At 45.3% G+C, this 20,097-nt stretch overlaps 1 protein-coding gene across 1 annotated transcript in view; it reads left to right on the top strand.

The window, feature by feature from the left end:
- The window catches only part of XKR6 (XK related 6), a 311,536-nt gene extending 292,114 nt beyond the window's left edge, over positions 1-19,422 (top strand). Inside the window, exon 3 of the mRNA XM_074991484.1 lies at positions 17,502-19,422. Within this exon, the coding sequence (XP_074847585.1) occupies positions 17,502-18,466 (965 nt within the window). The 3' untranslated portion in view covers positions 18,467-19,422. The remainder of the gene's footprint in view (positions 1-17,501) is intronic.
- The last annotated feature ends 675 nt before the right edge of the window (positions 19,423-20,097 follow it).

Below are 20,097 nucleotides of genomic sequence, written 5' to 3'. Positions count from 1 at the left end.
TACAGATAAACAGCCGCACCATGCAATGAAGTGAGTGAAACTGGTAGCGGAGCTTTTAAACTACGGCTCTTGGTGGCAATATTTATCAGCACTTTACCTCGTCAAAGCACTGGACAAACATGAACTAGGCGATCCTCCCAGGAATCCTGTGAGCGAAATGCAAATAGGGAAACTGAGGCACGAAGCGTTAACTTGGAGTGATTTGCCCAAAATCCCATGATGGCAGATTTATGGTGAGCACTCAGAAGTACCTCTCTATTGTTCTCATGTACAGTGTCTTATGCTTGCTGCCTCTCATCAGGTGGTAAAGTATGTCCACAGTAATCTGTCTGAATCCACCACTTCCTCTAGATCGCAGCACTGGGATTCATGTCAGTCAGCCAGTAAAGCTTGTTACTGCAGATAAGCAGAGAACACATCCTTACAACTGAGATGTGCAAAAGGAGGGGGCAGTGTGTATTTTTGTGCCTGCTGTCAGCCGATCAGCCAAGACTTCGAGGTGCGACAAGTGGGCTTGAAAACGAGCCAATGGAAATTGACAGAATGTTCAAAAAAGCTGTTCCTGCGACGTGATTGGCTGACGGCACGGTGTGGGGGAAGGATCCTGCTCTCCAAAGCACAGCAGCTGTACTGAGCTCGTGAAGCTTGCTGCCGAGATGACTTTTGTCCCAAGTGGCAGCTGGTGGTTTCCTTCTCAAGCCCCTTGCTATGTTTGTGTCTTCACACGGGCACTCAGAGGTGAGGATACTTATCTGATACAGCCATTTCCCTATTGCAGAAGCCAGCTGACGAGCCGCTCAAAGGGGCAATGGATATTTGCAATAGGGAACCTAATGCGTGTTTTGATCTCTGCAGGACAAGCCTGCCTGCCACTTGGGGAAGGCGACGTTTTGTTCACATATTGAAGATCCAGTCTCAAACTCAGTCCTGTACACATGTGAATTTCTGGGAAGGCAAAAATGCCGGGAAGCAAATCAAGTATGACTTTCCTCTAGATGATGTAGTGGAGTTGAGTTTTGGTCTGATATCAGTCACTGAAACCACTGCAGAGTGTTTTGTGCACTGAAAAATGAGGTTCATAATGTATCTTTTGTACTTGATTTCTATAGTGCCTGCTGCTATAAGATTGCAAGACAACACTTGCTGCACAAAGTAAGGCTTAGTCACCACATCACAGCCCTCACAACAGTACTTTGCCAGTCTTACTTAATGATTCCAGCTCTACGTACCATTTCACAGGTGTTAAGATACTCCTTCCTTCTTCTTTGCAGGAAACAACTCCCCTTGCCTGCAATTACACTGAGACATTGCACCAGCTCATAAAATTTAAAAAAAAAATATTTGTAAAGGGTAAGATGATTCAGGTGAGCGTTGCTAACATGTATCCTCTAACTTACTGAGGGAAGCACCCTGACGTTACCTAACGAGTGTGAAGCATGTCGGTGGTTTCTTAGGTTTCTTTAGAATTAGCTAGAAACATTTCTGGGCCCACGGGACTGAAGCAATTTCTGTAATTGGCATTAATTCTTCTGCGGCTCTGCCCAAATCTGAACAGAGGCATCCTATGGGGTTTGGCTGCCGAGGCTACAGCCCCTATATAGGTCAATTTACAGCCACTATAGTCCCCAAGACCCACCTTCAGTTGGTGGTGCATGTCCCCACCAGAGGTACTCAGTGAAGAGGGACAGGGTGGGGAGCTGAGATCTATGGCTTGAAGGTCTGCACAGCTCCCCAACGGATGCCCAGCTGCTCCCCAGGGTGCAGGGAGACTCGAGGCAGCCACCCAGATGGAAACAGGAAGCTGGGGGCAGCTGGCTGGGCTGTAGCTGCACAGCTTTCTTGTCAATTTCACGGCTTTAGCTCCAGCAGTGAAATCAACAAGACAGCCAGTAGCTGATGTAGGTAACCCAGTGTTTGTACTGACGCTGCGTCCCCCTGCCTACACTGATGTAAGCCCTGCGCCTCTCCTGGAGGTGTTGTGTTGGCATTGTAGGGCACTTACATCAGTGGGACAAGGCTGTCGTGGGTACCCTGACATAATTAGGTATATGTAAGCTGCCTTAAACTGACCTGACACCGTAGTGTAGGCAAGGCCTGCGTCTGTTGATGGGCTGTGGGAATCTCTGGCATTGCCTTTCCAAAAAATAAATCAAGAGCCAAACAGACAAACGAATGAAAAATAAAAGTGATTATATGAGGCTGTGGTGTTCAACAACAGGCAGAGGGTTAGTTTACTTACATGGCTGTGTAATACATGCTTTCTCCTTTACTGGTAAGAACACTAGAGGGTAACAGCTTCCAGTTGTTAACAACTAATGGAGTTACCCCTTCGGTTCAGAGAGGGAGCCATGTTAGTTTTTGTCTTCACAAAACAAAGCAAACAGTCCTGTAGCACCTTAAAAACTAACAATATTGTTCATTACAGCGGTTCCTAAACTTTTTGGCGTCACGTCCCCCTTTTGATTTTTGAGAAACCCTCAAGCCCCGCACCCCCCACAACTCTTCTTTACCATCATCCAACCTCCTTTAACAAAAAATTCAACTTGTAATTTAAAATAAACACAACAACTTGGTGTAAAAATGTTATTTAAAATTAAAAATAAGCACAAATAGTTTTTCTTGGCGCCTTGCAGTTGCCAGGTGCAGCGCCAGCTGGCCAGCTGCCTGAGCCCTTTGCCCGCCGTCAGAGCTGCCAGCGCCAGCTGCCCACCTTCCTGAGACTTACGCTGCCAGAGCCGCCTGCCCAAGCTCCACACTGCCGGGGTCAGCCACCTGCCCACCCACCATCCACCCGCTCCAGCTGTGGGCCAGCTACCCAAGCCACCTGCCCAAGCTCCATGCTGTCCGGGCCAGCTGACCGCCTGTCAACCCCAGCTGCCCCCAAGCCCTGTGCTGCTGGGGCTCGCTGGCTGCCTGCCAGCTCGAGCCACCTGAGCCCCATGCTACTGGGGCCAGCTGCCTGCCCACCAGCCCGAGCCGCCTGAGCCTTGTGATGACGGGGCCAGCAACCCACCCGCCAGCCCAAGCTGCCTGAGTCCTGCGATGCCGTGGCCAGCTGCCCAAGCCCCAAGAGACCTGCGAGTTGACCAGCTGCCCGAGCCATGCAAGCCCCGCGAGCCACCTGCCCAAGCCTCTCCCCTCCCACAAAGCCAGGCACCATCTGTTCTTACCCCATCCCCATCACCCTTACCCAAGCCAGGCACCCCCAGCCCCTCTCATCTAACCCCATCCTCCTCCTTCTCTCCCCCGCCCCGCAACCCAGACTCACGCACCTTTGCATGTGGGTCTTTGCCAGCTACCTGCTTTTTATAGCAGCTCTGCCAGGTCAGCCACATAAAATGCGGGGGCTGAGAGCCAGAAGCAAAGGCCGGGTCTTTCTTGGGTGAGGGGAAATGGTAGCGGGGACTGGGTTGCCTTGAACCCCCCGCCTGGAATTTCAGCGCACACCCCCGGGGGGCGTGCCCCCCCCCAGTTTGGGAAACCATGATTTGTTAGGTGATGAGCTTTCATGGGAAAGACAAAGATCTGGAGAATCACTGAGAGACAAAAAACCTGAGGAACCAGCTAAGTATGGGGAAAGAGATACTTGTAGGTTGTTTTCTTCCCCCGCCCTCTTCCTTCCCCCCTGTTTAGCCAGGACTCCTTGTTGTGCCTCACTATGTGGCCATGAGTAAGTCACTTCAGGCCTAATCTTGCAAGGAGAGGAGCGTTCCTCTAAGGTGTGGAATACCTCTGGGCAGTGAAGTCACTCAACTTGTGGATGTACTCAGCACCTTGCTGGACTGACCCTCTGAACCATCAGTACAACCGGCTTAATGCTACTTAGCTGCCTGAGAGGGTGGATAATTATTGTCAGCCAAGTATTCTGAGAACCTCTGGTGAAGAGGTTGGTACTACTGCAACACCCTTTAATTGCTGCCTAAATGTTTGTGCATTGTACTGTTTCCTGTCAGAAGCGAGTAGAACTCAGAGATGGAGGACGAAAGCAGACTTCATAAGAGAGAAAAGGACAATGTATGTATATATAGAAAGACAGATAGATAGATAGATCTTTCTGGGTCGAATGATAGCCTGGCGTCAGGTTGCCCTTGCAAAGGAGGACTAACGCCGCTGAAATCAGTGAGGTCACCCTCATGTTGTGATGTTATGAGATGAAAATCAGGTCCCAATTTTTGGTAAATGTTCCCTCTGAACAAAAATCAAACTTGTTTTTGATACTGATTTCACGTGAGCTTTAGGCCTCCCATGAGAGAATATGTCATCTGAGGAAAAAATGATGACAGGGTTCCTGGGAAGGAAGGATAAACTTCTGGAGAGTTGATGTCTTGTAAGCAAAAAATAGCACTTTATATTAAAGTGGGCAATTCCATCATGTGGTACTTGATGGAGAGGCTCATGTCACATTCTGAATACTTACTGTGGTGTCCAGTTCACCTGAGAGAATGTTTTGTATCTTCCCATTTTTTAGAACAGTCTTCAAGAGAATTAATGTGAAAAAAGGAAATAGCGCATCAACTTGATAGGCATCTTTTTCAGTTTTAAAGGGACAGACACCACAGTAAGTATTTAGGGAATATTATACGGTAAGTGCATTACCATTATTTACAGAAAATAACCAAGTTGTTAGATTATTTGTGAAACTATGTATGCATCCCTGTCAAAGAACCTTTTCTACATTTTATCCACAGGCCGATGCTGAGCACTGGGACTGACTACAAATATTGTTAGCTTTTAATCTGTTATTTGATAATCCACGTGTGTTAGAGCAGTTGTAAAGTTGAATGTAATTGCTTAATGCATGCAATGTAGACAAAACACTTTTCAAATATGTGGTGTTTCCTTTGCACTATGATTTGCCCTTTCTGTTTTCTGTTTAAGAAAAAAGTAAATTGGTCTGGATCTCACCTGCAAATGTTGATTTTTCAGGAGCTAATACCACCAGTCCATAGGACTTAGTTAGATTCTATTGTGTCTCTTCCCAACCTTGGTCATTCATTGACAATGGAGAATGTAAGCCAATGAGTTCATTCAGAGAGATCATTCAGGCTATGTCTCCACAGCAGCATTCTGGTGGCTGTTTCTACACAGGCCACCTCCTTCAGAAGTGGCATGCTAATACACAGAGAGAAAGATGCTAATGAGGCACGGATGCAAATTCCCTGTGCCTCATTAGCATAATGTAACGTGATTTAGAGTGCGGAAGACCATTCTTCTGGACTCCAAAATTCCATGTAGAAGTGTGGCCCCAGGGGGGACTTCCAGAAAGAAGTCTTCTTCCAGAGGCCCCCTTCTTTCTGAAAATTTTTAGGAAGAAGGGGCCTCCGGAAGGACAACTTCTTCCGGATGGTCCCCTGGGACCATATTTCTACACGGTGTTTTGGAGTCCGGAAGAACAGTCTTCCGGACTTCAAATCATGTGACATTATGCTAATGAGGTGCAGGGAATTTGCATCCGTGCTTCATTAGCATATTTCGCTCTGTGTGTTAGCATGCAACTTCTGAAGGAAGTGGCCTGTGCAGAAATGGCCTTTGAGAGAAGCTATTCCAGAAGAGATTTGCTGGCATAGCTAATTTTGAATAGTGCATCTATAGACAAAGGGTGCATCTACACTTGCACTCCTCCTTCGAAAGAGGTGCAAATTTATACCTCATTTGCATTTTTGATTTCCCTCATTTGCATACCTCATTCGAAAGAGGAATGCAGGTGTAGATGCACCCAAAATGTGTATCAAAATAGCACTCAGCTATATCAAAATAGAAGGTCCAGCCTATTTTGAAAGAGAGCCATTGAACGCACTGTAGCTTATTGCTAAATAGCCCCTATTTCCTGTCTATACAGCTCCATCTCAAACCAGCTATTTCAGAATAGGCCCTATGCCTTGTGCAGTGCAGTTTGCCTATTTCAAAATAAGACAACCGCTATTTCAAAGTTATTCCAAAATAGAGGTTGCATTGTATAGGTGCTAGCATAGTTATTTCAGAATAATAAACTGTCATTTTGAAATAACTTGGCTGTGTAGACCTACCTTCAGAGAGGTCATTCAGAGAGCAGAGCTAAAATGGACCCTCCGTGGAACATAGATCTTGTGTGACCCTACGGTACTGAGGTGAATTTCACTTCCTGTTCCTCCCTTACCCAATACAGGGCTGTTCCATATAGCACATTATAGTATCTTTGTTCAATCAGGTTTTGAGTGTGCTTCCATTTCTTGCTTGGAAAGTCCTTTCCAGTCTGCCAGCTCTCTCTGTCAGGAAGTCTTTTCTTGGTAGACTGTATTTTCCTTTCCTGATTGTTATCATTGCTGTTTATTGATACCTGTGATAATTGCGTTTGCATGTGAGAGCACCCATTTCAGGCTGTTAACTCTATTGGCTCTACAAGTCAAGAATTATGGTTAAAAAGTTGATTGGCATGCACCAATCAAAGAAGATAAGTGTAAGTGCATGCCAACCAACTTTTTAACCTTAATTAGGTTTTACATCTTCGTAAAGTTATCATCTTTCTAGCATAATAGCTATTCCCTGCTCAAAAATAGACTTCCTGAATGTCTCGGGCAAATCCCCTCATCTCCTTGTGTCCCTGTTTGTGAAAAGGGTGGTGTTCAGATACTACAGTGAATGAGGCACTGTGAGTAACCAGATATAGGCCGCGTCTACACGTGCACGCTACTTCGAAGTAGCGGCGCCAACTTCGAAATAGCGCCCGTCATGGCTACACGTGTTGGGCGCTATTTCGAAGTTGAAATCGATGTTAGGCGGCGAGACGTCGAAGTCGCTAACCCCATGAGGGGATGGGAATAGCGCCCTACTTCGAAGTTGAACGTCGAAGTAGGGCACGTGTAGACGATCCGCGTCCCACAACATCGAAATAGCGGGGTCCGCCATGGCGGCCATCAGCTGAGGGGTTGAGAGACGGTCTCTCTCCAGCCCCTGCGGGGCTCTATGGTCACCCTGGGCAGCAGCCCTTAGCCCAGGGCTTCTGGCTGCTGCTGCTGCAGCTGGGGATCCATGCTGCATGCACAGGGTCTGCAACCAGTTGTCGGCTCTGTGGATCTTGTGCTGTGTAGTGCAACTGTGTCTGGGAGGGGCCCTTTAAGGGAGCGGCTTGCTGTTGAGTCCGCCCTGTGACCCTGTCTGCAGCTGTTCCTGGCACCCTTATTTCGATGTGTGCTACTTTGGCGTGTAGACGTTCCCTCGCAGCGCCTATTTCGATGTGGTGCTGCCCAACGTCGAAGTTGAACGTCAACGGTGCCAGCCCTGGAGGACGTGTAGACATTATTCATCGAAATAGACTATTTCGATGTCGCTACATCAAAATAAGCTATTTCGATGTAGCGTGCACGTGTAGATGTAGCCATAAAGGGATAGGAGCTTAATGCTGAGACATGCTGAAGCCTTCTTGTAAATTAATCCATGCAGCTGAGCAGAATTTGGAGGTGCCCAGTGTCCCACAAGGGAACCTATCAACTCACCAGACTGATGGGCACAACCTCAGGGCAGTGTTTTCAAAAGTGCTCACTCTTGGATTAAATGCTTCCCCGATGTTGTTGATACTTCTGGGTCATTGGAGTATTGAAGTCATTGAAGTCAACAGCTTGAAGTCACTAACTTTAGAGGGAACATATTTCAGGCAATACTGAGCACTTTTGAGAATCTCACCCAAGAAAAAATTGGCTTAACTAACTTTCAGAAGATCTAAAAACCTGTAATACTGTGTGGCTGTCCAGTGGCCACCATGTAGATTTACTGAGATTGCCTAATGTGACTCTCTCTATAGCACAGCCGAAAGAATTTCTCTGAAATAATTTCTGTATCTGATTTTTTAGAATATAATCCAATCTTGATTTAAAAGCGGCAAGGGATGGGGCATCTATCACAACCCTGGATAAATTTTTCCAGTGGCTAGCTATCTCCATTATTAAGCCTAACAAATTTATTTATAAAGGAAATGAACTTTCATGGGTAGTGAAGAAGTGGGTCATGACCTAATAAATAAATGTTTTAGACTTTAAGGTGCTACAGGAGTGGTTGTTTTTTGTGAAGCTACAAATTAACATGGCTACCCCTGAAACTATTTCCACTATAAAAATGTACATCTTATCTGCATTGTGAATTTGTCTAGCTTCAGTTTCCAAGCATGGGACTGTGTTACATCTGAGCTCATTATTAAATATTTGTTCCCCATGTAGATACCTATCACCTATGCTCAAATCACTCCTTTAACCTTGTTGGCAAGCTAAACAGATGGCACGCCATGAGTTTATGACTCTATGACATGTTCTTTAATTTTCTAATCATTTGTTTGGCTCTTCTCTGAGCCTTTGCCAATCTTATCAGCCTTCTTCTTGAATTATGCACTCAGAACTAAAACAATGTAAAATTTTAGAGCCCACAGTCCACTCAGTCCTACTTCTTAATTAGTCAATTGCTCAGATAAACAAGTTTGTTTACATTTTGTTTACTATGTCACCTGAAAGTGAGAACAAGCATTCATATGGTATTGTTTTAGATGGTGTCTCAAGATATTTACATACCATGGGCCGCGTCTACACGTGCATGCTACTTCGAAGTAGCGGTGCCAACTTCGAAATAGCGCCCATCATGGCTACACGTGTTGGGCGCTATTTCGAAGTTGAAATCGACATTAGGCAGAGAGACGTCGAAGTCGCTAACCCCATGAGGGGATGGGAATAGCGCCCTACTTCGAAGTTGAACGTCGAAGTAGGGCACGTGTAGACGATCTGCATCCCGCAACATCGAAATAGCGGGGTCTGCTGTGGCGGCCATCAGCTGAGGGGTTGAGAAACGCTCTCTCTCCAGCCCCTGCGGGGCTCTATGGTCACTGTGTGCAGCAGCCCTTAGCCCAGGGCTTCTGGCTGCTGCTGCTGCAGCTGGGGATCCATGCTGCATGCACAGGGTCTGCAACCAGTTGTTGGCTCTGTGGAGCTTGTGTTGTTTAGTGCAACTGTGTCTGGGAGGGGCCCTTTAAGGGAGTGGCTTGCTGTTGAGTCCGCCCTGTGACCCTGTCTGCAGCTGTTCCTGGCACCCTTATTTCGATATGTGCTACTTTGGCGTGTAGACGTTCCCTCGCAGCGCCTATTTCGATGTGGTGCTGCCCAATGTCAAAGTTGAACGTCGATGTTTCCAGCCCTGGAGGACGTGTAGATGTTATTCATCGAAATAGACTGTTTCGATGTCGCTACATCGAAATAAGCTATTTCGATGTAGCGTGCACGTGTAGACGTAGCCCATATGCGTTAGTCGTACCTCCCTTCATGCTTCAACCACCATTTCAGGGGGCCCATGGCTGGGTGGGAGGAAGGGCTAGCTCATTGGTTTGAGCATTGGCCTGCTAAACCTGGGGTTATGAGCCCCATCCTTGAGGGGGGCATCTGGAGCAAACAAACTTTTTTTTTTTAAATGGAATGGTGCTTAGTCCTGCCAAGAGGGGAGAAGACTGGAGTCAATGACCTCCCAAGATTCCTTCCAGCTCTGTGAGATGTGTATCTCCATATTGATGATGAGTTCTGCTAAATAACAATCAAAAGCAGCAGGGACTAATGCATTTTCATGATCTGAGTCAGGCACCATCAGCAGGTTGGTTTTTCTTTCTTGTGGTTCAGGTTCTGTAAGTACCAGATCAGAGTGTTGATCATTTAAAACTTGTAAAAGCGTTCTCCACACTTCAGCCTTCTCAGATTTTGGAAGGCACTTCCAATTCTTAAGCTTTGGATGGAGTGCTATAGCTATCTTTAGAAATCCTGCACTGGTGCCTTTGTTGCATTTTGTGACGTCTGCCATAAAAGTGTTGTTAAAATGAACAACATATGTTGTATCATCATTCAAAACTGCTACAACATGAAATATATGGTAGAATGTGACTAAAATAGAGCAGGGGACATATAATTCTCCCCCCATGGAGTTCAGTCACAAATTTAATTGTCATATTATTTTTAAACTGGCGTCATCAGCATGGAAACATGTCATCTGGAATGGTGGCTGAAGCATGAAGGGGCATATGAGTGTTTAGTGTACAAATACCCGGCAATGCCATCTAAACACATTTGCTGGCACTTTTGTAGATGGCATTTCAGGGTATTTATGTGCCAGAGATGTTAAACATTGTAAACAAGAAACATTGTAAACAAGAAGCAAGCAGTATTATCTCCTGTAGATGTTAACCTCCTGGTTTGTCTCAGTGATTGGCTGAACAAGAAGTAGGACTGAGTGGTCTTGTAGGGTCTGAAGTTTGACATTGACTGTTTGAATGAAATTATGTAGCAAAAAATCTCCATATTTTCGGGTTACCGTGTATGAACTTTCAAAAAAGAGGACAACTCAGAGAGAGGGTGTATCTGTATCAGTATCTACCAGCTCACATTATACTAATTTTTTATAGTATATGTGGAACATTAATACAACATGAGTTGGTAGATATTGACACAGATACACTCCCTCTCAACAGTGTCCTATTTTTTGAGAGCTCAAATATGGTAACCGTACAGCATTTAAGTGCTTGCATATGGCAAATTAAAAATACTGCTTTTGTTTACCGTTTTTACAGTGCAAATATTTGTGATATCTGATTGGCATGGCTAGAAATGGGCAACAGGGTGTGGCTCACTTAATGATCACCTGTCCATTCACTCTGGAGCACCTGGCATTGGCCACTGTCGGAAGACAGGATAATGGGCAACATAGACCTTTGGTCTGACCCAGTATGGACGTTCTTATGTTCTAATGTAACTGCAATTAATTAACAGCCCTAAAAATAATGGGTGTTTATCAGCACCAACAAGAAATTAACCCTGGCTTTTCTCTCAAGTTACAATGGGAGATATCTGTGACGGCTAAGGGGAAGCAGAAACTGGCAGCAATAAGAGAAGAAAAGTAGGAATGACTAGTTGTAAATTGTCAGGAAAAGTAGATAGAAAGTCAGTGAGGGAAGGAAAACAGAATGGAGGGATGACTAGTCAGCTGAAGAAAGACTGAGAAGCGATGTGCATAGCCATGCAAAGGAAGACTTAGATTTGCCACATGGTTTGGGACTGAGAGAGCTGACTGAGAGGATTCTAGGGCAGCAGTGTAAAAATTGAACTATGACCGGACATAACTCTCGATGCTTAATCAGAAATTGGCATTAAATCATTAACTTCTGTTTCATAAGGAATATAGGAGTTGCAATATCAGATCACAGCCGTGGTCCAAGCAGGCTGGTGTCTGTTCTCCATGAGCATCCAGTAACAGGAGGCTAGAAACCCAAGAGGGAACAGCTAACGGTGCATCTCGCATCACACAGACCAGGAGTTTGACCCAATCAGAGTCGATCTTCTGGGATTCAATTTTGCGTCCCTAGTGGGGATGCACAAAATTGAACTTTCTGGAGTCAAAAGTTGAGCCCTGTGCTCCTCATTCTCATGAGGGGTAAGGGTGGTGAACAGGGGGCGTTTCTCCCATCGACCTCCCATAGCGACCTCCCAGCAGTGTTCTGTCTCTCAGCCATGAGGCGTGATGCTGTTGTCGACAGACTCTGTTGACAAAAAAGCTGTGTGGATGCTCTGAGGGCCCTTCCCTCACCAGACAGGGCATCCAGAACAATGAGCAGCCCTGTCTGCTGTGCTTCCGGGTGCCTGTTTTGTTGACAGAACTAGCGGGCAGCCCGGCCACTCTGTCAACAGAGCAGAGCGCTCGCCTGACTGGCTTTTGTGTGTGGCCTCAGTCTATTGACAGAAGGTTTGTCGGGAAAACTCTTCCGACCGTGACTTCTGTCGACAGAGCGCTGTAGTGTAACTGTAGCCGAAGAGGAGTAAATCTCTGGGAGGATTAAAAATGATGGCATGAGTGACTAATGATGCAAATCACTGAACTCTGATTCATTGATTCCCGGAGTCATATTATCAATATCTTCATAAACTATTTAGATAATGGCATAGAGAGTGTACTTATAAAGTTTGCAGATGATATCAAACTGGGAGGGGTTGTAAGTGCTTTGGAGGATAGGATAATAATTCAAAAGGATCTGGACAAATTGGAGAAATGGTCTGAAAAAAAAAGGATGAAATTCAATAAGGACAAACGCAAGAGACTCCTCTTAGGAAGAAACACATACAATACGGGAAATGACTGTCTAGGAAGGAGTACTGCAGAAAGGGATCTAGGGGTCATAGCGGGCCACAAGTTAAATACGAGTCAACAGTGTGACAAACATGATTCTGGGATGTTTTAACATGAGTGTCGTGAGCAAGACATGAGACGTAATTCTACCTCTCTACTCTGCATTGAGTAGTCCTCAGCTGGAGTATTGTGTCCAGTTCTGGGCACCACAGTTCAAGAAAGATGAGGAGAAATTGGAGAAGGTCCTGAGAAGAGCAACAAAAATTATTAAAGATCTAGAAAATGTGACCTATGAGGAACAACTGAAAGAATTAGGTTTGTTTACTTTAGGAAGACTGAGAGGGGACATGATAATAGCTTTCAACTACCTAACAGGTTATGAGGTTATTCCCCTTAACCTCTGAGGGTAGGACAAGAAACAATGGGCTTCAGTTGCAGCAAGTGAGATTTAAGTTGGACGTTAGGGAAAACTTCCTAATTGTCAGGATAGTTGAGCACTGGAAAAATTGCCTCAGGAGATTGTGGAATAAACCTCTGTCACTGGAGATTTTTTAAGAGCAGGTTAGCCAACACCTCTCAGGGTTGATCTAGGTGGTGCCGAGTGCTGCAAGAGAGCAGGGGATTGGATGCAATGACTTTTCATAGTTCTTTCCAGTTCTAGTATTCTATGATTCTTCTATGATTCTTCACAGACCATGAGTGTTTGGAGAATGCTGGGAATCCTGTCATTTTCACAGATTGTAAAAGAAATAATGTTACCCAAATGGTTGTGCTGGAAATGTCTGATTCACTATTTATCCTTCTGTCTGAAAAATTTACTCATCCAGTCAGGTTGTACCGTGTGACTCAGGCAAGTGGGCACTCAACCCAGGTAGCTTATAGATACAGGCCTGGTTTACCCTTGAAAGTTTTACAGGTATAACAATTTTGGTTGAGTGTTTGTTTGTTTTATTTTGTGTTTTGTCTTGGTTACCAAAGTAGTTATGCCAGTACGGTCTCCAGTGTAGGTGCAGTAATACTGGTGTGTGCCTTCTACTGGTATAGTTTATTTCCCTGCCTGCACAGCAACTGAATTAAAGTGGCCTACATACTTTTTTCCCCAGTATAACTGCATTCATAATAGGCGTGGTGTGGTGTGGTGTTGAACTACATACTGATATGGGTAAGGAAGTACAACTTTCTAGTGTAGACAAGACCAAAGTTACCAGTTCTTTAGATCACATGACATAGTTTCTGTTCCCTGACTTGGCATTTTTAAATGGGAGAATAGTGAATGGCAGATACTCCTAGCTCTGCCAGTACCCCACTGAGTGATGCTGGACATGTCGCTTTGACGCTGTGAGCCTCAGTTTTATCTTTTGTGACATGGGTGTAATGATGTTGCCTTTGCAAAGCAGTTTGAGTCTACTGATTGAAATGGGCATATAAGAAGCAGGTGTTATTTTGGGGTCTTTTATTTATGGGCAGATATTGTCTAACTTTTAAATCAAGATTTATAAAAAAAAAATTCAGGGGAGGCCTTCCCCCCACCAGTTTTGAATTGCCTTGGGTCACAAAGTCTTTCTGAATTGTTGAAATGGGTCGCTATGTTGAAACGATTGGGAACTGCTGGTCTAGTCCATCTCCCGTCCCCTTGCCCGTAAAGAGGTGTTGATGGTTAGGGCTGGGCAGTGGTGACATAAGACTTTGGTGGTGATTTTGTGGGTTGATGGGATCCATTGGTTTCTGTTTTCTGTAAGTTATCACTGGTGTATTTAGTTTGGTCCTGGGATAACTGTTTAATATTGTATGAAATATATCTAGGGCTCCCAGAGCATGGGGTGGGCGTTATTTTATAAATAAGTTAACAAATAAACAAATAAGTTACCAAAATCAAATGTGGCTATAATGGTACAGAATCAGACCCCTCTTATTGTCTTCCTTCTTCTTTCTGGAGGACTCTCTCTGGAGATGCATTAACCTGGGCTTGGGAGATTTTTCTATACCCCTTTACTGAAGATACAGGGATTTGGCAGGAGCTTAAATCTATGAGGAAACTGCTGAGCCAGTGTAGGTCAGCAGAAGTCAGTGTGCTGAAAGCACTGGGAACATTTAGCTCAGAAGGGGAACAGAAAAGGGGGTGACCCATGGCAGCTGGAAAGGTGGTGAGTGAGGAGGGGTCAACAGGGATCTGGAAGAAGTGAGGTGTGAAAGGGAGCTGAGGCTATTTGAGACACCCCAGATCCTAAAGCACTAGGGTCTGAGACCCACCAGGTCTTAGGGCATGAGGACCTGATTTGCAGTATGCAGAACATGCTAAGAGATGATTTGTGACAAAGGTTGGTGCCCCTGTAACCCACACACCTAGGGGTGTGGCTCAGCATCCCATGTTGTGGCACTTAGATGACCTACACAGAGAAAGAATGTCTCTAGAGCCTGCTGGCTTTTAACTCAAGCTGAAGAGGTTCACACACTAAGGTCCCAGGTTCAAGTTTGCCTGCTGGCAGTTACACCTGCAAGAAGAGTGGGGTGGGGAGGACAAATATCTGTCAAGCCCAGTTCAGGGCTTCTCTTCAAAAAGATCTCAGCAAACTGAGTGATTGGGCAGCAAAATGGCAAATGAAATTTAATGTGGGTAAGTGTAAGGTAATGCACATTGGGAAAAATAACCATAATTATACATACAATATGATGGGGGCAAATTTAGATACAACAGATCAGGAAAGGGATCTTGGAATTATAGTGGATAGTTCTCTGAAAACATCCACGCAGCGTGCAGCGGCAGTCAGTAAAGCAAATAGGATGTCAGGAATTATTAAAAAGGGATAGAAAATAAGATGAAGAATATCTTACTTCCCCTATATAAAACTATGATACGCCCACATCTTGAGTACTGCGTGCAGATGTGGTCTCCTCACCTCAGAAAAGATATACTGGCATTAGAAAAAGTTCAGAAAAGGGCAACTAAAATGATTAAGGGTTTGGAACGGGTCCCATATGAGGAGAGGCTAGAGAGACTGGGACTTTTCAGTCTAGAAAAGAGGAGACTGAGGGGCGATATGATAGAGGTATATAAAATCATGAATGGCGTGGAGAAAGTGAATATTGAAAAGTTATTTACTTGTTCCCATAATATAAGAACTAGAGGACACCAAATGAAATTAATGGGTAGTAGGTTCAAAACTAATAAAAGAACATTTTTCTTCACACAGCGCACAGTCAACCTGTGGAACTCCTTGCCGGAGGAGGCTGTGAAGGCCAGCACTCTAGAGTTTAAAATAGAGCTTGATAAATTTTTGGAGGTTAGGTCCATAAATGGCTGTTAGCCAAGGGTAAAGTATTGTGCCCCTAGCCTTTAGTCAAAGGCTGGAGACAAATCGCTTGATCATTGTCTTTGGTTCACCTCCTCTGGGGCACCTGGCAGTGGCCGCTGTCAGCAGACAGGATACTGGGCTGGATGGACCTTTGGTCTGACCCAGTATGGCCGTTCTTCTGACCATAGGAAGAGGTACGCAAGCTGGCTGCCTTGGGCCCCACACCTTCAAGGTGGGGCACTTCAGCTGGCCCAGTCCTGCTCTCAGTGAGCCACCTTGGGCACACCCAGCAGCCAGGCCTTACTGGCAGCATATCAATCTCGTAGAGCTGGCGGGGACCATCAAAGATTATTGAGTCCAGTCCCCTGCAGGGCCTATCATCAGCCAAGGCAAACTTTTTTTTTTTTTTTTTTTAAATTTATTCATCCCAGATCCGTAAATGCCCCCTGCCTCAAGGACTGAGCTCACAACACTGGGTTTAGCTGGCCAATGCTCAAACCACTGAGCTATGCCTTCCCACACCTTGGGCCCTGCCCATTGGTCAGGTTCTGCTGTCAGTCCACCACCTTAGGCCCACCCACCAGCCAGGCCCTGCTGTCAGCATACTGCCTTGGGCCCTACCCACCAGCCGCGGCTCGCTGTCAGCGTACTGCCTTGGGCCCTGCCCACTGGCCAGGTCCTGCTGTCAGTGTACCACCTTAGGCCCGCCCACCAGCCAGACCCCACTGTCAGGCATACGGCCTCAGGCCCCCCCCACCAGCCAGGCCTTGTCAGTGTACCACCTTGGGCCCCGCCCTCTGGCCAGACCCTTCTATCAGCATACCTCCTTGGACCCTGCAAACTCCTTGAGCGCCACTGAGATAAATCCTGCCGTGAGCTGGCAGCCATCCAGCCCCAGTGAAGCCTGTGGGTGTGGAGGCCACTGGGCTTCCCAGAAAGCCCTCAGCGGCATGCAGTGCCAGTGTCAGGCCAGAGCTGCCAGTTGAGCCATTTCCCCCGTAAGGTGCAGTACGTTCTCAACTCCCTCTGGGTTCACGCAGAGTTAGGCGCATGCAGCACCTTGCGCGAACGGGCCCCGACTGCGGCTTAGTATTCCCCAGCAATCCTGGTGCTCACTTGCTCCTTGCGCTCGCTGCTGGTGAGGGCAAACAAGTTCATAGTGTGAGGGTTGTGTACGTTTGTCTGGGATTTTAAATCATAGGCATGCTGGGTCCGAATGTGCACGCCAGCCTTTGGAGGTGTCAGCTTGACCTTAGCCAGCCATGCCCACGCTAGCTGCGTTCAAACCAGTGCCCAGAAAACAGTGTCGTAGCCATGGTGGCTTGAGCAGCAGAAGGGGCCTAGCCACAAAAATTGTACCGAGAGGCTTGGATGGGATTGTGCTGGGAGTAGCGAGCCCATGCCGAATCATGTGCCACCGTGGCTATGTTTCCCTTTTAGCAAACTCGCTCAATGAAAGCTAGCACATGCTGAAAATTCTGCCTCCTGGCCCCAGTGTAGACATGCCCACAGTTACATGGAAATGAGCCATGTTCTGTGAGCCCAAAATTCAATCTCCTCTGCTCCCTGTGTTTAAGGTATAACAGCCCTGCCTTGTATTAAACACTTTGCTGCAACTAGATGACACTTCGATGCAGCAGAAAGCTCTGACGGGTACCTCGCAAAAATAAACAATTTGGAGCAGAGATGAGTCTATACTACAAAATTTGGATCCAGAAGATCTGGATTTCCAATGACCAAAAGGTTTTGGAGCTGAGGAGGTGGTATAGATCATTATAAGGATACAGGCAATTTGTGAAATGCAAGTACGGGTTCGAATTCCAAACCCTCCTCGTTAGCGCTGAAAGTTTGGAAGTAATTCAGTTGGGCTGGGGGATTTAGATCAGGCTTATCACTAATATAAAATACAGGTGGCAGGTGAAGAATGTTTGTTTATGTTTCTGATCTTGATTTTTACATTTCTCTGCTCCTCAAGATGTTTGTAATGGGTGGTATGTTACTTGCTACAGTACCTGCCCTGGGACAGTAAAGCAGAGAGCAAGTGTTTTCTATCTATGTTATTGTTTGACTCCGTGGATTTGTGTCTTCTGGCAGGTGTGTCCTCTGTGGCTTCCCTGATGTCCCTGGCTTGGGTGCTAGCCTCCTATCACAAGCTTCTTCGGGACTCCAGAGATGACAAGAAGAGTATGAGCTACAGGGGGGCCCTCATACATATCTTCTGGCGCCTCTTCACCATCTCATCCAGAGTTATCTCTTTTGCCCTCTTTGCTTCCATCTTCCAGCTCTACTTTGGGATCTTTGTAGTGGTCCACTGGTGTGCCATGGCCTTCTGGATCATCCATGGTGGAACTGACTTCTGCATGTCTAAGTGGGAAGAGATCCTCTTCAACATGGTGGTAGGGATTGTGTACATTTTCTGCTGGTTTAATGTCAAGGAAGGGCGGACTCGATACAGAATGTTCGCGTATTACACCGTAGTCTTGACAGAGAATGCTGCCTTGACACTCCTTTGGTATTTTTACAGAGACCCTACAACTACTGACTCCTATGCCGTGCCAGCACTGTGTTGTGTCTTTCTTAGCTTTGCTGCTGGGATCGCTCTGATGCTCTTCTATTATGGGGTGCTGCATCCCACGGGGCCAAGAGCTAAGATTTTTGCCAGCTCCTGTTGCGCCGAGCTGCTCTGGGGCATTCCTTTGCCTCCTGATGCTGAGCCCATGGCATCCGAAACGCCAGGGTACGGGGGGGCCCAGGCGACGCCCACCAGAGCGGTCACGGAACAACAGGAGGAACTCACGGCTGACACTTGCTTGCCAGTTTTCCAGGTGAGAGCAATGGTGCCAACTACCCCATCTGGGCGAGCCTACTACCCAGAAGGCCCTCTCATTAAAATTGACATCCCAAGAAAGAGATACCCTGCCTGGGATGCCCATTTTGTAGACAGGCGGTTAAGAAGAACTATCAACATTCTCCAATATGTCACCCCCACAGCTGTAGGTATTAGGTATAGAGACGGACCTCTCTTGTATGAGTTGCTACAATATGAGTCTTCACTTTAAAGCTCCTTTAAAAAAAAAGTAAAAGAGGGGATCTTATTTTTGTTTACGGTAAACACAGATCATGAAACACAAACCTTCAGATAAGCTTTCTTTCTGGCTGCTGTATGTATAAAAAAAAAGATAATCTCTATGTTTTGTAAGTAAAAACAAAAAGAAAAACTTTTCTTTTGTTTTTTACACACAAGAAATAGTATTTCAACTTCCACACCTATGATCCACACAGGTGGAGAAGAGGCGTCTCCACATCAGAGTTTTATACCTTACACCAAGTGTAGAACATTATATATGGGATTGGTGCTGATTGAAAAATAAAAAACAAACAAACAAACAAACAAACCTACAACTGCCTTACGCCCTTAGGTGCTGAGTTTCATTAAGTACTGTCACCTTTCTCATGCAAAACTCTTGGGTGATTTTATGCCAGGAAAAATTAAAAAAAAACAAAAAAAAAAAAACTAAAGACTAAACTAAAAAAACAAACAAACAAACAAACAAAAAAGAATGAGAAAAGGAAACAACAAAAGAGAAACATACAAAAGGTATTGCTGGAGATATTATTGGATATAGGTGAACAAGAAAAACGTCTAACAATGAGAATGCAAAGAAATGGTATCTCTGATGGCTGAAAGATCAGGATGGTCACACAATTTGGCAACATGTTTATAACATGGCTTGGTCCCACCTATGCAGGCCAGACCAAATGATGTTATCAACGCAATCCCCTGATAAAATTGTTTCCCGGGTGTCAGTGGACCATATATGGTGGTCAGCTGTACTCGGTTTGCTTCAAATTCACACAGTAATACCGCACCCGATCTCACACATCACTGTTTTATACAGCGTAATTCCACTGATTTCAGTAGAATTACTCCTGATTCACACTGATGTGAGTGAGGCCGGGAAAAGGCCTTCCATCTTGATTTCTGGAAAATAACGAATCTTTGGATTTTAAATTACACGCCAAAAATCTAATACTAAAATCGATTTTCATTGATCGAATAAAATATTTCAGTAATAATAAAACTCAGCATAGTAGCAAAAAGAAAGTCAATTTAAAGGCACAATACTTGATCGGTGACTGGCAAAATAATTTGGCTTGTTGTATCATTTTAAGGCTGTGAAAAGGCATACATGTATTATTTGTAATATTGTGTAGGGCCTGTTATGTCTCATTGAGCGTGAGCCTTAAAGTGATTGTAAAGCATTCTTTGTTTTGTTTTTTTGTTTTTTTTAAAAGGAAAAAAATAGGATAAAATCTTCAAACAGTAATAACCTGTAACTGACACTTTTCTAAAGATGATTTGGTGCTTTGTATTTTTGTTGATGTTGTTGTTGTGAGTTAGCTGAGAATTGTTCAACTCGGTGCATTCGGGAACCCACGGATAAACGTTTTTATGTCACCCTCTCCTGTAAGTACGTGGCAAGAAATAACACCACAGGAAATCAAGAGTATAGCAAGATCATCACCGTTTAGCTTAAGAATTCTCACTGCAAGGAGATACTTCCACCTCCATTGATGGCAAAGCTTTAGAAGGATAAATTCTAGAGGTCTGAGGCATTTCCAGATAATCTTTTTGGTGCGTGAAGGTACGCATTTCTTTATTTCTGTGTTGGAGTTTCTTTGTTTCGAG

This window comes from Carettochelys insculpta, chromosome 3 (genome assembly GCF_033958435.1).
Source record: "Carettochelys insculpta isolate YL-2023 chromosome 3, ASM3395843v1, whole genome shotgun sequence".
NCBI lineage: Eukaryota > Metazoa > Chordata > Testudines > Carettochelyidae > Carettochelys > Carettochelys insculpta.
The sequence above is the reverse complement of the archived record's forward strand: the minus strand, read 5'-3'. Positions and strand labels throughout refer to the sequence as shown.